The sequence below is a fragment of the Micrasema longulum genome, unplaced genomic scaffold (assembly GCF_059751315.1).
Source record: "Micrasema longulum isolate JH-2025_06_02 unplaced genomic scaffold, ASM5975131v1 h1tg000211l, whole genome shotgun sequence".
NCBI classification, from domain to species: Eukaryota; Metazoa; Arthropoda; class Insecta; order Trichoptera; family Brachycentridae; genus Micrasema; species Micrasema longulum.
This window is the reverse complement of record NW_028277416.1, coordinates 144,704-160,618: the sequence shown is the minus strand read 5'-3', so window position 1 is coordinate 160,618 and position 15,915 is coordinate 144,704. Positions and strand designations below refer to the sequence as shown.

Here is a 15,915-nt window from a genome sequence, read left to right as displayed (position 1 = left end):
AGAAGGATGCCTTAACGCGGTAGATTAAAAGCCCTAGAACCTGCATCTTATAAGATACTCAGTAATTAATTAATTAGTAAGCTAGACGTATCTTCACTTAATCCTCTTAATGTCAATGGTACCAATATTCAATACAGGAAATCCGTAAACAATCCAGGAGTACAAATGGGTGAACATCTCTGCTGGCGAGCTCATACTAATGAATTAAGCCGCAAAATATTGTTCAGTCTACACTCACTTAGAAGGTTGCAAAAATTCTTACCCATTAATACTAAATGCACCCTCGTACAAACATCACTACCGCCCATTCTAGATTACGCCGATGTTTCCACGGCCGATTTAAGCTGTGAGCGACTCGATAAACTTGAACGACTTCAGAATACATGCATAAGGTACATTTTGTCTTAGGTAATATGGCCACATTTCTGATTATCGTAGGCAACTGAAATAGCTCAAAATTAGACAGCGGAGAGACTATCACTCCCTCTCACTTCTGTTCAATGTACTTCATAGTCCTAACGCTCCTGTATATCCACGTGAAAAATTTCAACGCTTATCAGTTCATGGTTTACCTCTTCGTTCTAATTCTCGAGGCACTCTCTTAATACCCATCCACAATTCCTCTTTTTTCTCTAACCCATATAGTGTCCATGCGGCTCCACTGTGGAGTCATCTCCCATCCACCATCAAAGATGTTACTACAGTATCTCTGTTTAAATCACGTCTGAAGAAACATCTCCTTTCCCTTTTCCTCTTTCCTCTTTTTTCCCATTGAGTAATAGATTTGATTTAAGGTAATTTATAAACAAATACGTTTATTTCTATTTTTATATATCTTTAGCTTTTTAATATTTTTTTTCTATTGAATATGTTCTGTAACTTGAAACATTCAGCGTGCATAAGAAGATGTATGAATGTAGAGGAAGCGAGGTCTGTATGCCAAGATAGAGTGTTATGGCGTTCTATCCTCTCTGCCTACCCCTACGGGGAAACGGCGTGATGGTTTGTTGTTGTTGTTGTTTCTGTCACCACCAAATAGTTAAATCAGCCACCCAATTGAGCGGCTAGGCTGTTCATCAAATGTCGGCATTCTACAGAATGGCTGGCCGTTCCTCATTTCTAATATTTCTATAAATGATTTGAATACATCAACAACTCCCTCTATCTCTCACAAATGTGGGTATATTTTTCCAGGAGTCTACAAGCACCCTCGGGAGGTGTCAGGCTCTCCTGGAGAGAGCTGACTCCAGCTATGCGCAACTCCTGGCCGCCACGACCCTGGCCAAATTGGTCTCTCGGTAAGCAAACAATTGGTCATTATTCAGAGTTGATCACTCAAACTAAAATAAACCTAATTATTAACGACGTTCTTACAAGGTTACATCATTTTGCAAAAACGTTAGAAATGGGACAAATTGATCGAATAAAAAAATTATTCATTTAATGTTGTTCATGAAAAAGGTATAAATATCTTATTTTTTATAAATAATTGTGCTAAACACACAATAATAGGCTTGTTTTTGCGTTTTTTATATCAATTTTCAGAAACAGAGTTTCATGATTGCATGAAATAACTGATAAAATCGATTAGTTTACTGATCAGTAATTTCCCACCACTAATGAAATTAGTTTGACAGCTGTCATTCTAATCGAGCTATATTTTAAGAACCAAGTCTTTTTTGGAGGGGAGCTCATTTCTAACACATACCGAGATCCCTAGCTCTAAACACTTAATCTAGCGCGATGGCGGCCCTGCAAGGGCCGCTTTCCGTATTGACGTCCATAACATAGATCAACAATATTTTTAATTTGTCCAAATTTTTGTAGACAAGAACTGGATTCAACTCCCTGGGGAGCTGTTTATATTAACATATTACAACAGAGATGAAGAACATGAGATAAGGTAATATAGAAGTCTAGGCATCCACAGGGCTTATGACCTGTCAATGGCTGGTTTAAGTGGCCACTTTACACACTGTGTAACATTCACCGTTCTGACTATATTTCAACATCTATATTACTTCAATTCTTTCATCTGTTGATGTTTGTGAAGTTAAAGAGCTGTAGTTGAGCCCTGTAGATGCCTAGACTTCTATATTACCTTATCTTGAATGTTCTTCATCTCTGTTGTAATATGTTAACATAACGTAGATGATATTAAAAGTTTAAAAAAGATTCCGCTATGTTTTGAGTGAAAAATTAAAATTTTATGATTTTGTTATTATTTTAAAACTTTAGGTTCTCTGCGCTACAATTTAGTTTCATAAAGCATTTTTCTGTTCATAAGTTTTGAGCCCTGTTTGAATTTGATAATCAAAAAATCCTAAAGTCCGCAGACTCCTTTGTTATGTGCCGTGTAGGGTGTTGAGGGGCACTTTGTAGTGAGTAATTTAATCGCCCTCCAGTAGTCAATAAAAGGCAGCTTCGAAGATGGTATTGTTTTATTTGGTTCACTTTTGAAGATAACAAGATGTGTCCAACTACACTCGTTGGGTTTACCGTACTTATAATTTAATAATATTCAAGTTTACATTTAATAATAAATTGTCGTAGTCACGACGTACTAAGTTAGGAATCTAATTTCAATGTGTCCTCCTGGAACCAATGTATTGGGTTATAAAGTGTACATTTTCAGTAAATGGCGGGGATTATAATAGGTTAATTTAAGAAAGGTTCAGTTTGGAGCATCGCAAGGTGCATCTAAATAGTCAATCCTTAAAAAGACAATATTGTCCCTTGGGACATCCGCCCCTTGCAGGTGAGAGCATTAAGATAGGTAAATCATTAGACGCGTATAGACTCTAGATATAAATCGTCAAATGAGCAGAGACTACGACTAATAAATAACCCTTGGATAAAATAAAATGTCAAGCCAAAGATCAAAAATAAAATAGTTACGATACCATATAAGTCCAGAAAGAAAACAAGTAACTAAAATAGAAAACAAAATATCTGAACCATTGGAGAATAATTTAGGAGTTCCCCAAGGATCAGTTCTAGGACCAATTTTATTTATAATATATGTAAACGACATCACAAATATAATAAAACACTGCAAACTACAATTATTTGCCGATGATACATTAATCTATATAGCGGGAGAAAATTATACAGAGACTTTACAAAAATTAAACGAGGACTTAAACAGAATATCTGAGTGGCTCAAAATTAATAAACTTCAGCTTAATGTTGGAAAAACAAAATACATGGAGTTAGGAAGGAAAAAGCCAAACCCAAGGATGAATGTACTTATTGATAATGAAACCATAGAAAAGGTTAATGAAATGAAATATTTGTGGATAATACTTGATTCAAAATTGACATTAAATGCAAATTTTGAACACGTTAATAAAAAAATATCAAAAAAAATATTTTTCCTTAGTAGATTGAGAAATAAATTAAATAAAGATACTGCAGAACTAATTTACAAAACAATCATTCTTCCACATATAGATTACTGCTCAACAATATTATTTTTAGCAAACGAAGGAAATTTAAATAAACTAGAAATTTTACAAAATAAAGCGATGAGAATAGTTCTTAAGAAAAATAAATATAGCAATGTAAAAAAAATGAGAGATGAACTAAAATGGTTATCTGTAAGAAGGAGACTTAAATTTAATATGTTGATATTTATACATAAATTTTTTCACGATAAATTACCAAAATATTTTAAGGATAAAGTTGTCTTAAACAAATATTGTCATGAATATGCTACTAGACAAAAGGATAAAATAAGACTACCATTATTGAAAAGAGCCGAGTCGCAAAATTGTTTGATGTATAAGGGTTTAAAAATGTATGATGAGATGCCTGAATGTCTGAAGAATGAAAAGTGTCTGAAAGAATTTAAAAATAAATGTATAAGTTACTGTAAGGAAATGTAAATATATATAGATGATGTAATTGTACATAATAGTTTATATTAGTTTTAATATAAGCTAACTTAAGAAATAAATAAAAAAAAATTAAGGTGTGGGAGATGACAATTATCTAACAAAAGTTTGAGCTAGTTTTGAATATAACAAAAGGCAAAAGGTTAGCACTTAACACCTTCTGTTTTTTTATCTTTCCGTTGAAATAAATTAAAATATGAATCATTCTCGCAGATCGACGCAGGTTCTCTCGCTGCAGCAGAGGCTGGACATCCGCAATTATGTCCTCAACTACCTCGCCACGCGGCCTAAACTGGCCGTATTTGTCGTTCAGGTAATTTATATATGTATTTGGTTTACAAATAATAATTCACTAGCAGCCATTAAGCTGATGCGTGCATATCAAGAGCACACGGTTATTAAACGTTATACATTGCTGTGTGAGCATCTAGTTCACTAGAATTCTGCGCCCTTTGGGATCGTGCATTATCAAATTTGAGTGTTTGTTTTCAAATTGTCATGCCGTGGATGCCTCAAACAGACTATTGGTCGGCGCGCGATACATTTGTCGCAAATGCAAAGATACAACAACAAATGGCAGAAGAACTGGTGAGTTTCAATATAAACGCTGTGAGCGTCGATTGCTGTATTCAAAACGTATTTTACCACGCATCACAGTGATATCACATTATTTTTTTATTTATTCGATTCTCCGCGCCTTTCGTCCGTTCTCCGTTGGAATATTTTGGTTCATCGACGCAGACCGCCGCATGTCGCCTTCAAAATTTCGTTTTCATAATACTTCAGCGCTGTATTTAGACCGTTTCATTTTTAAAATAGCAGACAGAATGAATCCTTTAAATATTAAATAAAATTATGTCCGAGAGTTTTTTTCCAGTAAATAAATTAACCTTCATATCGTGTCTAGAAATCTACCTGCCAAAACGAATATTTTGTGTATCTCTAAATGTATGTGAACGAATACTGAACTTTACCCCCGGGAATATGAAATATAGGCATTTACAGGGCTTATAATCACGTTACACACTGTAACATTCACAATTTTTCCTTTAAGTGATGCCCCATCTCTGTTGCGATCAAATTCTTTTCATGTTCCCAACCGTGTCACCAGAAGTCAAAATCTTCTAAGAGCAACTTTGGTTTTTATGCCCCAATGTCCAGAATGTGTAGATTAGTCAATTCATCACACGACTTGGAATTCTTTGGGATAGATCTTCCGGCTTTTCTACATTTACATTACATTTTTTTTTGCACCACAACAGGCCAGGAGGCCTAACTACAGTGGCGAATTACATCACAGAGCACCCAGGCTTGAGAAAAATCACATTTTAATTTTTTGCGTTCTCACCGGGAATCGAACCCGGAACCTTCACGAACATGCTTCGCTGTGGCTTTGTCTGAAATTAATTATTAGGGGAGATTTATAGGGATAAGAATATATATTATCATACAAATTTAAATCAGTTAGTGGAGTACCTCAAGGCTTTAACAAAATAATAGAGATATATCAAGTCTTGTGTCCTACCTAGACTTCGCGCTCAGCCACCGTACGGGCTGGGCGTGAAATATAGTTCCTCTCCATCCGTAGCTTATAATCTTATAATAAATTTGAAAATACGTTGTTATATGTGAGAAAACAATGAGTTAATGTTTATAAGTCGTTGTGTGTAGTAGTGTAGTCATGTTTTAGACAAACAGTGGAAAAAAGAAGACTATTTATTTAATAGCATTGTTTTATACTTTATTCTTACCAAAATATGTGACAAATAGTGAACAATGGAAACTTCAAATCATAAAATGTTATATGAATCTTTTAAAACCGTTTCAGAATGCATCAGCTTTTGACGCGAAAGTACCTAAATTTTGCTATTTAGAACACTTCACCCATAATTAATAAATTACAACAGTGCTACTAAAAGTGAACTGACATTTATTGATAAATACATCATATTTCAAATATCTGCCTTCTAATAACATACAAAATGATCAATCTAACCGCTCATACACGCGTTTGTGTAATATTCACGTAAAAAGGTGAATTGAGCAGGAATGTTGCGTCTCATAAAACGGACCAAAATGGACACCGAGTCGTTGGAACAATAGACATGATCCCCCAGTAACTACACACATGCGTTTCCAGAAATTATCAGGCAGCCAGTGGGCCACATGGCGACGGTATCTACCCACTGTCTACAAAAGCTTATCTTTGGACATCTATCTCCCTTTGTTTTTTTTTGTTTACATTTTTTTTTGCACCACAACAGGCCAGGAGGCCTAATTACAGCGGTGAATCACAAAGCACCCAGGCTTGAGAAAAATCACATTTTAATTTTTGTGTTCTCACCGGGAATCGAACCCGGAACCTTCCGTGCGTGAATCAAGCGTCTTGACCACTACACCACGGAGGCCGCCTCGGTTAACCATGGAGTTGAAACAGTGTTTGATTTATTTAGTTTTTTATTGCTTACTTCTTGGCATGAACACTTGACCAATTTACTACTATACTCTATTTTTTATAAATTTATTGATATTGTTTTAACTTTGCTGGAATTCCTCTCATCCATGCGCTTTGTAGCTGCACGATGATTGGTTATCTAGCTTTAATATATCAACTTTAAAATACCTAAATTTTGTAAACGGGGTCTAGAATTCCAATCGTCTATGCGCTTAGTAGCAGCAAGGCGTGTTATAATCTTACTCCTTTTTATTATTCATATTTTTAATACACTAAATTTATTTGTCAATTTTTAAAATGTGTAAATGGCTAAATTTCTAACTGTCTATGCGCTCTGTAGCCGCAAGACGTCCTGTAATCTAGCTCCTATCTGTTATAATTTTTTATTGATCTTAATTGAAAACGAGGAACTAGAATCCCAACCGTCCATGCGCTCTGTAGCTGCAAGACGTACTGGGATATTTATTAATTGTACAGCGCCCTTGAGGTGATTTTCACAAAAATGGCGCTATATAAATTATCCAACTATATATATTACAGCCACACAAGAGTTAAATAAACAATCAAGTTTGTCCCCATTTGCAGGCGCTGGTATCTCTGTTCGCCCGACTCACCAAGATGGGCTGGTTCGACACCATCAAGGATGAATTTGTCTTCAGGAATGTGATGGCCGATGTCACCAACTTCCTCCAGGTAACCAACCGGGTTCATTTGACAACAATATTATCATGCAGAAGTGAAATACAACCAGATCCCGGGTGAGCGTTTGCCACTCGGCAGCTTCTCTCAATACAATAGATACAGTAAAACCCCTGTTTTGCGTTTTTCAAGGAGCAACAAAAAAATGTAAAACCGAGGAATAAAAATATAATTATTGTAATAGACTATACTAAATATTCTGCGGAAAAATTGTAAGAACTGTCATAATTGCGGATTATTCATATTTACCAATGATTTAGTTTAAAATATTTTTTAATTTTTCAAGCAATACATCAAGGTGTTATTTTTTATTAAATTTAAACAAAAACATGTTTAAATTTTTTTACGCAGGTACTAAACCTTAAAAACAGGAAAATAATATTTTTAATTTGCATAAAATGCATACAAAGATTTTATCCCTAAATATTGGGAAATTTCATTTCCAAAAAGTGGCTTGGTGGGGTTTTAGTTTTAGTAAAAATATAACAAGTGAAATTTTTTTTAAATTGTAAAAATGTACAATTATGCTATTAAATAAATAAAAAAATATGGTATCACTTTTTTTAGTATGGTAGCACAGAATTTCAACTGTCATTTACATCGCGGCAAAACTGTTTCACACTTTAATGATAACTGTTTAAACTATCTTCTTTTCACATTATGTATACAGGGTGTTCTTTAAACCCCGTCACATCCGAAACCACGATGATCAGCATGGGCAAGAAGACATATTAGCATATTTTAAAAAATATTTAGAACTGGGAAAATTTGTAAAAATAAAATATTAAAAAAAACAAATGGTTGCTTACTTCTGCAGGGGAGAAGCGAGGAGGCGCGGCCGCGCGGTTAACGGCGTGTAGCAACCATTTGTTTTTTTTAATATATATTTTTTTTAAATTTTATTCATTCTAAAAAATTATTTTAATGTGCCAATGTGCCTTCTTGCTTATACTGATCAACGTGGTTTCGGATGTGACAGGGTTTAAAGAACACCCTGTATAACATCAAATAATATTTCTATTGCCAATTTTTAAAACATTCTGCATCGTAATTTATTGATGTGAAGACTTTATTCTTCCTAAACATGCGTCAACTGCATGTCACTATTATTTAGTAAAACGTCAAAATTAGACACTTCAACAAAATGGTCAACTACACTGCACCTACTTTGAATTTAGTTTGAGACAATAATTTACACATTTTTTTTATTTACCTCGATTTTATTCTCCATTCGCGCGGCGGCGCGCGGCTCGTCTTTTGACAGATCGAATGAGTTGTGAAAAAATTTCAACGTAAAACCGGGGTTATTGAAAACGTTAATTGGGGGAATATTGAATGAGAATGTATGGAAAAAATTGGACCTAAATATTTCCGTGTAAAAAACGAGGATCGTAAAGACGAGGTTTTACTGTATGTACGTTTTATAAACTTTCTTATATTCTGTGTTTCCAGGGCCCCGTAGAACACTGCACCATCGGCATCCACCTGCTGTCGCAGCTCACCTGCGAGATGAACCAGATATCGGACGCGGATGCCAATCGCTCCATCACCAAGCACCGGAAGATCGCATCCTCGTTCAGGTAACTTCAGATAAAAGGCGATCTCGCTAGATCTTTTGGCCCTAGCAAAGATTTAAAAAAAAAAAAAATTTTTCAAAAATATTAACATAATAGTTTTAAATAAAAGTCCCGCTGAGTTGCATACATACAACTCGTCAGCAGGTTCCTATAAATTGCTTTGATTATTCACACTTAACCTACATTTATCTTTTACAAAATATTGATTTCCGTTGTCCCCTTCGCTATACTAGATTAAATTCCCTTTTTTATGTACCAACTTGTAAAAACAATTATACCTCGAATTAATTCATTAGACGTGCCTGTAGAAATTATAATTGAACTCAGTATTGATGTAGACATTTTTAAATGCACGTTGCATTTGTACAGAAAATTTCTTCATGGGGTCGATTATTTGGGATAGTTGCTGAATGTGCATCTCGAGTGGTTTATGCTGTGTATATGTGCCGCATGTAATGTATATGTTTGTGTATGTTTTATATGTGCATTCGTGTGTGTGCGTGGATGGCTCGGAGTGTACATTCGGTATTTCTATTTATTTTATTTTATTTTATTTATTTGGATAACCAACAGCTCTAATTTTCTCATATTTATATAACAAAACAAATAACAAATAAGCCAATTACAGGTTTTCAAGTTAAAAAAGATTCTCGAACATAAAATGAATAGTAATTAAATGTAAATTTAAAAGAAAAGAAAAAATACTACGAGTTATTTCGAAAGCAAACGCCGTACGTCATTAAGATTATTTGCAAATAAATCTATGTTAAATGATTTATTTATTACATTAAAATTATTAAAAGTTCGCCATAAATATGAATATATATATTTTAATTTATTACCTCCATGGAAAACGCAAATGTCAACAATTATTCTTTTCTCACTTAAAATTCTTTTTTTTTTTTTTTGTCACATTTAATGTTTATATCTTTTGCATAATTTATGAAAACATAATTGGTCTTTTTATGTTAAAAAATTGTTATTTTTAATATTTATGACTGTATGTTTTCTGAATAAAATAAAAAAAAATAAATAATAATTTGACTTAAAAAACGTTACATATAATACCATATTCTATTACACTATCAAAAACTATCACTAAAGTCCTTAAAATTTAGCTTGATTAAAATGACAGCTGTAAATCCCATCGAAAATTACTAATCAGTGACCATGTCCCGATCAAATAGATTTTATCAGTTTTTTCATGCAAACATGAAACTCTGTTTCCGAAAATTGATATAAAAACGCACAAGCCTATTATAGTGTGTTTAATACAATTATTCACCAAAAAATAAGACATTTATACTTTTTTCATGATCATTATCAAATTAACTATTTTTGAATTACATAGATCAATTTGTCCCATCTCTAACGTTTTTGCTAAATGATGTAACCTTGCAAGAACGTCGTTAATAATTGGGTTTATTTTAATTTATTTTAGTTTTAAAGCTGATTTTATATATTTATGTTAATTTACACGTCAAGCATTGTATTAAAAAAATAAATTAACATGCCAGATACTAATGATTTTTCGTGTGTCAATACAAATCACTCCTTAGACGTCACTACAAAGTTATGTCGTCACTTTTCCTGACAAATTTCATTCTAATCAAGCTATATTTTAAGGACTATAGTTCTATAGGCACCTCATATGATTCTCGTATTTTTCAAAGTGTAGGTCTGTGCAGACTATAAAACGCTCTTTAAATAGCCGAGTAACTATATAGTTCTCCGTTACTGCCTATGTTGTGGATACGATTAGCGCATCACCACTGTAATTAGGCGCTGAGACATTCGAAAAATGACCCTTTCCTCCGCAGAGACCTGCAGCTGTTCGAGGCCTTCCGGCTGGCGTGCTCGCTGCTGGGCTCGGCGCGCGAGGAGGCCCTCGAGCTCGCGGACGAGCGCCAGCACGCGCTGGTGACGCAGCTGCTGCGCCTGGCCATCGGCTGCCTGACCTTCGACTTCATCGGGACGAGCTCCGACGAGTCCTCGGACGACCTGTCCACCGTGCAGGTACGCCTAGTCGGTCTACCGTGGCTTCAGTCAGCGGTGACTGCAAACTCGACCATACAAATTAATATTTCTGCACCAAGTTGAAGAACACAACTTCACCGACAGGTCATAAGCCCTGTAGATGCCTAGACTTCCATATTAGCTTCTCTTAAATGTTCTTCATCTCTGTTGTAATACGTTAACATAAACAGCTCCCCAGGGAGTTGAATCCAGTCCTTGTCTACAGAAATTTGGACAAACTCAAAATATTGTTGATAAATCCACCTGGTCCATGAAGAAGTATAGAAATTGAAAAAATAACATTTTCAGGCGTTGCCTAGTCTAGTATGTAGGTGAAATAATTCAATTAGACGAATCTCACCCGCATAAATAAAGGTTTCAGCTCTTTAACTTCACAAACATCAACAGATGAAAGAATTGAAGGAATATAGATGTTCAAATGTGGACAGAATGGTGAATGTTACACAGTGCCACTTAAACCAGCCATTGACAGGTCATAAGCCCTTTAGATGCCTAGACTTCTATATTACCTTCTCTTAAATGTTTTATTGGCACCTTTTTTGTCGGCCTCGTGGTGTAATGGTCAGCGCGTAAGCCTGCCATGCAAGAGGTCTCGGGTTCGATTCCCTGCATGGTTGATGTGAAATATTTATTTAAAAGGGTGTTTTCACACTGGAGTATTTCATAGTCCCTGGACTGGTACCTGAAGCGTAAGACTGATCATCTTACCTCCATGTAACAAAAATTATCAAGATACGCTGCGATTGGTGTACCAATGCAGTGCCCTATGCACCATTAGGTGCGGAAAGGGAACGATACTGATGAAATGTTCTTGATCTCCGTTTTACCCTTTTTTGTTTCTCCCTTGAAAAACGTAAAACGGAGGTTTTACTGTATTTCATATCAACCGTGTCGGGAATTGAACCCGAGACCTCTTGCATGGCAGGCAAACGCGCCGGCCATCACGCCACGAGGCGGACAATTGGACACATTCCCCAATTATTCCTTCGTCGCCGTTGAAACGTTTGTCTACATCGCTGCCTTTATGATTATAGAATGTCTTTCTTCGTGTCCAGATCCCGACCAGCTGGCGGCCGGCCTTCCTCGACACGACGACGCTGAAGCTGTTCTTCTCGCTGTACTCGTGGCTGCCGGCGTCGCTGTCGTCGCTGGCCCTGGCGTGCCTGGTGCAGCTGGCGTCGGTGCGGCGCTCTCTCTTCTCCAACACGGAGCGGGCCAAGTTCCTGCAGCACCTGGTCTCCGGGGTCGAGCACATACTGGAGAACCCCCAGGTAACTGCCCATAAGAAAATACAGGTAACCCTTGTTGGATAACGACCCCGGCCATATATTTATTTTGAATAAATATTTCGTGTTGACCGAACATGTCGGGAATCAAAATCGAGACCTCTCGCATGGTAGGCAAACTTCTTTTGCGAAGTAAAAGAGCCGAAACCTTTATCATGCAGATGAAATTCATTCGGCTTAACTGATTCACCCGCTAGGCAACGCCTGAAAACAATTTTCCTATTTTTATGTTAGTTTAAACGACAATATTTTGAGTAAGTCCTAATGTTTGTAGACAGGCTGGATTTCCTCCCTGGGGCGTTATTTAGATCTAAATAACCGTCATTATGTAAGGCTGAGACGAGCATTATCGACATAATCAAGAAAGGAGCTCTGCGCTGGTTTGCACACGCGGAGCGAATGGACAGCGAAAGAACGGCTGAGAATATTCACAATGCGAATGTTGATGGATGCAGAAGTAGAGGAAGCACCGAGAAAGACATGGCATGACCGAATCCAACAAATACTTGAAGATGGACATGTCAAACGTCGGAATAATCTGCGCGCATGCGTGAGAAGATGCAAGAATGTAGAGGAAGCGAGATCTGTATGCAAAGATTGGGTGATGTGGCGTTCTATTCTCTCTGCCTACCTCTGTGAAACGACGTGATGGTTTGTTTCTTTTATAACTCCTCAAGGAGGAAATCCAGCCGGTCAACAAACATTTGGACATTCTCCAAATTCAATAAATATGAGTCCACCCTATTTTTTTTTTTGCACCACAACAGGCCAGGAGGCCCAATTACATCACAGAACACCCAGGCTCGATGAAAATCGCATTTAATTTATGTGTTCTCACTGGGAATCGAACCCGGAACCTTCCGTGGGTGAGTCAAGCATCTTGACCACTACGCCACTATGATTTTATTTTACATCGGCGATATCGACGACGATGATGATATTATTTTTTTTAAACCGACAACGTTGCCGTCCTCTACGAGGGTAATGTGTTCTCTGCGCCTTTCCAGGGCCTGTCGGAGCCGGGAAACTACCACGAGTTCTGCCGCCTGCTGGCGCGCCTCAAGTCCAACTACCAGCTGGGCGAGCTCGTCATGGTGGATAACTACCAGCAGACCATACGGCTCATAGCCAAGTTCACCGTGCAGTCGCTCCAGGTATTGATTCAACAAATGGACGGGCTCTCTCCATATTGATGATTCCTCAATTTAATGTTCCCGCTTTTCAGGCTCAAATGTTCAGGTCCCATTTTCTTCCATACATTGATTGTCATTCAGTATTCCCCCAATTAAAGTGTTTTACAATTTTCATAACCCCGGCTTTGCACTGAAAAGCTTTCGAAATTCTTTAGATGAGTCGAAAAACGTGTCTAAATTCAAATTGAAACAAAAGAGTATGCTTTACTTTACTTATAAACCCCTCTAAAACACAAATTATGTTTGGGGCAGAGATAATGTAGAACTATTACTAGTTCAGATCTGCCACTTATTTTTAATTTATATAACAATATTTATATAACAACTATTTGACGTTTAGGTATAATAACACATTCCTATTGGTCAAATTTTGTATTTGCGCTATTTCACGTTGGCGCTTATATCCCTCGAAACAAAAATCCGCGGGAAATTCAAAACTTTCCCTAAAAGTTTTTACAGCTCATAGCTTGATCATGAGTAATAGTTAAAAATCAGAAGTATTCACTTTTTTCCAAATTGTTACTTTTACCACGGATTTTTACTTATTTCTACTGATCAAGCTATAAGTTTATATTATGAAGGAATTAAAGCTTCTCTATCATTAATGATGCTGCATTTCGAAAATAATGAGTTCTAAGTTTTTGGAATTGATTGGGAACACATAAAATTTAATAAAAAATCTTAGTTTCCTTTTTTGTGATTAAAAAGTGAATTCACCACATTTAACAACAAACTTTTATAAAGCAAACTTGCCGTAACACTGATCATTAATGGTGAAGAGGCTTTGAAGACAGAGGAGATGAAAAAAAAGACACTTTATATGGAACATGATTTTTTAATAATTTAGTTTACGTTGTTAACTTTGATTCAGTGTTAAGTTGGATAAAAAAACGTCAACATGGAACACATAATTAAACATAACAATTTTATTTTTTTATTTTTGCTGCCTTGGCTATATGTTCTTCAGTAAATAAAGCCGGTGCTGCTTCAGGAAGTAGTCTAAAGTTTCCCTCAATGAACTTTGCCTGAAAATGTCTTTGACATACGCGAAATTCTACGATGTGATGTGTCTAATTTTGGCAAAGCAATATAGTTTGACGATGTCCCCAGATACATGGCAAGAAAGCACACAAAACTTTTTTAACATTGTTATAATTATCACAGGCGAGAAAAATAGAAGAGAAAAGATGAGAAGACACACGCACGCCGTAGATTTAAGGTTAACACAGGTTTTAAATTTAAACTATTTAACACACAAACAGAAAAAATAACGAAAACAGGACACGCACGCTGTAAATTTAAGATTAACACAGGTTTTAAATTTAAACCGTTTTTCACACATGCGCCATTTGCTTTTTCTAACTGTGTGCCGTCATGATGCGACATCAGCGCTCGTGCGTAGCAAGTACGTAGCGCTTACTCGAAACAGCGATGCGAATTACTACCAATTCCATTACTACCAACACAAGGGGGGTAAAACATCCATTGCTACCAATACAAGCATGCTAAAACACTTCGGAATAGGGACTGTCACCCCGGTGGTTTGGGGTCAAAGATTGCTGAGTAAGATAGACGTGTCTTCAATTTTGTTTATTCATAAATATGTACATTACAAAATGGAATATCACATATAGAAATAATTAAAATAATAAGGTAAAATTGGGTAAATATAAAAACAACAATATATATAAAAGTATGAGAATCTTGTGCAAGTAACATTGTTCAACACAGAGATAGCCCTTCCATCGGCAGGTTAGTCCTGTATATTGGGATGTGAAACAGTCCATGCTGACGCTGTCCAAGGTAACTATCCGGAACATAAAAGCTATTGCTCCGCATAATTTCAGGGTTGTCAGTAATACCGCGCGAAAATGGAAAGAAGTGCGCAGTTAAATGCACATCCCTTCTGGGCGTCAAACTGCCGTAACCGAGCACAGCTGGAGGGACTCGGTGTCATAAAGCCATGGATAATATCCTATATCTTCACTTAATCCTCTTCATGTCAATGGTACCAATATCTAGAACCAATTTAGGAGCCCTAATGGACGAAACATCTCTGCTGGCGAGCTCGTACTAATTAATCAACCCGCAAAATATTTTTCAGTCTACGCCCACTTAGAAGCTTGCAACAATTCTTACCCATTAATATTAAATCCAGCCTCGTACAAGCCTCACTACTGCCCATTCTAGATTCGATGTGTGTTTCCACGACCGATTTAAGCTGTGAGCGACTCGATAAACTTGAACGACTTCAGAATACACGCATAAGGTACATTTTTGGTCTTAGGAAATATGGCCACATTTCTGATTATCGTAGGCAACTGAAATGGCTCAAAATTAGACAGTGGAGAGACTATCACTCCCTCTCACTTATGTTCAATGTACTTCATAGTCCTAACGTTCCTATATACCTCTGTCGACGCTTACCAGTTCATGGTTTACCTCTTCGTTCCAATTCTCAAGGCACTCTCTTAATACCCATCCACAATTCCTCTTTCATCTCTAACTCATAGTGTCCATGCGGCTCCACTGTGGAGTCATCTCCCATCCACCATCAGAGATGTTACTACATTATCTCTGTTTCAATCACGTCTAAAGAAACATCTCCTTTCTCTTCCTTAATCTCTCCTTTTTCCCATTGAATAATGGTATTGATGTATGATAATTTATTCACAAATACAATTATTTATATTTTTATATATCTTTAGCTTTTTTATTTATATTTTCTATTGAATATGTTTTGTAACTTTGTAACAAGGATATAGATAATAC

At 36.3% G+C, this 15,915-nt stretch overlaps 1 protein-coding gene across 1 annotated transcript in view; it reads left to right on the top strand.

Annotated features, from left to right (window-relative positions):
- Ranbp16 (Ran-binding protein 16) overlaps positions 1-15,915 on the top strand; it is a 48,877-nt gene that overhangs the window by 5,996 nt on the left and 26,966 nt on the right. Inside the window, exons 3-9 of the mRNA XM_088243421.1 lie at positions 1,195-1,298; positions 4,110-4,209; positions 6,937-7,044; positions 8,503-8,630; positions 10,448-10,643; positions 11,720-11,935; positions 12,958-13,104. Of these exons, the coding sequence (XP_088099547.1) occupies positions 1,195-1,298; positions 4,110-4,209; positions 6,937-7,044; positions 8,503-8,630; positions 10,448-10,643; positions 11,720-11,935; positions 12,958-13,104 (999 nt within the window). The remainder of the gene's footprint in view (positions 1-1,194; positions 1,299-4,109; positions 4,210-6,936; positions 7,045-8,502; positions 8,631-10,447; positions 10,644-11,719; positions 11,936-12,957; positions 13,105-15,915) is intronic.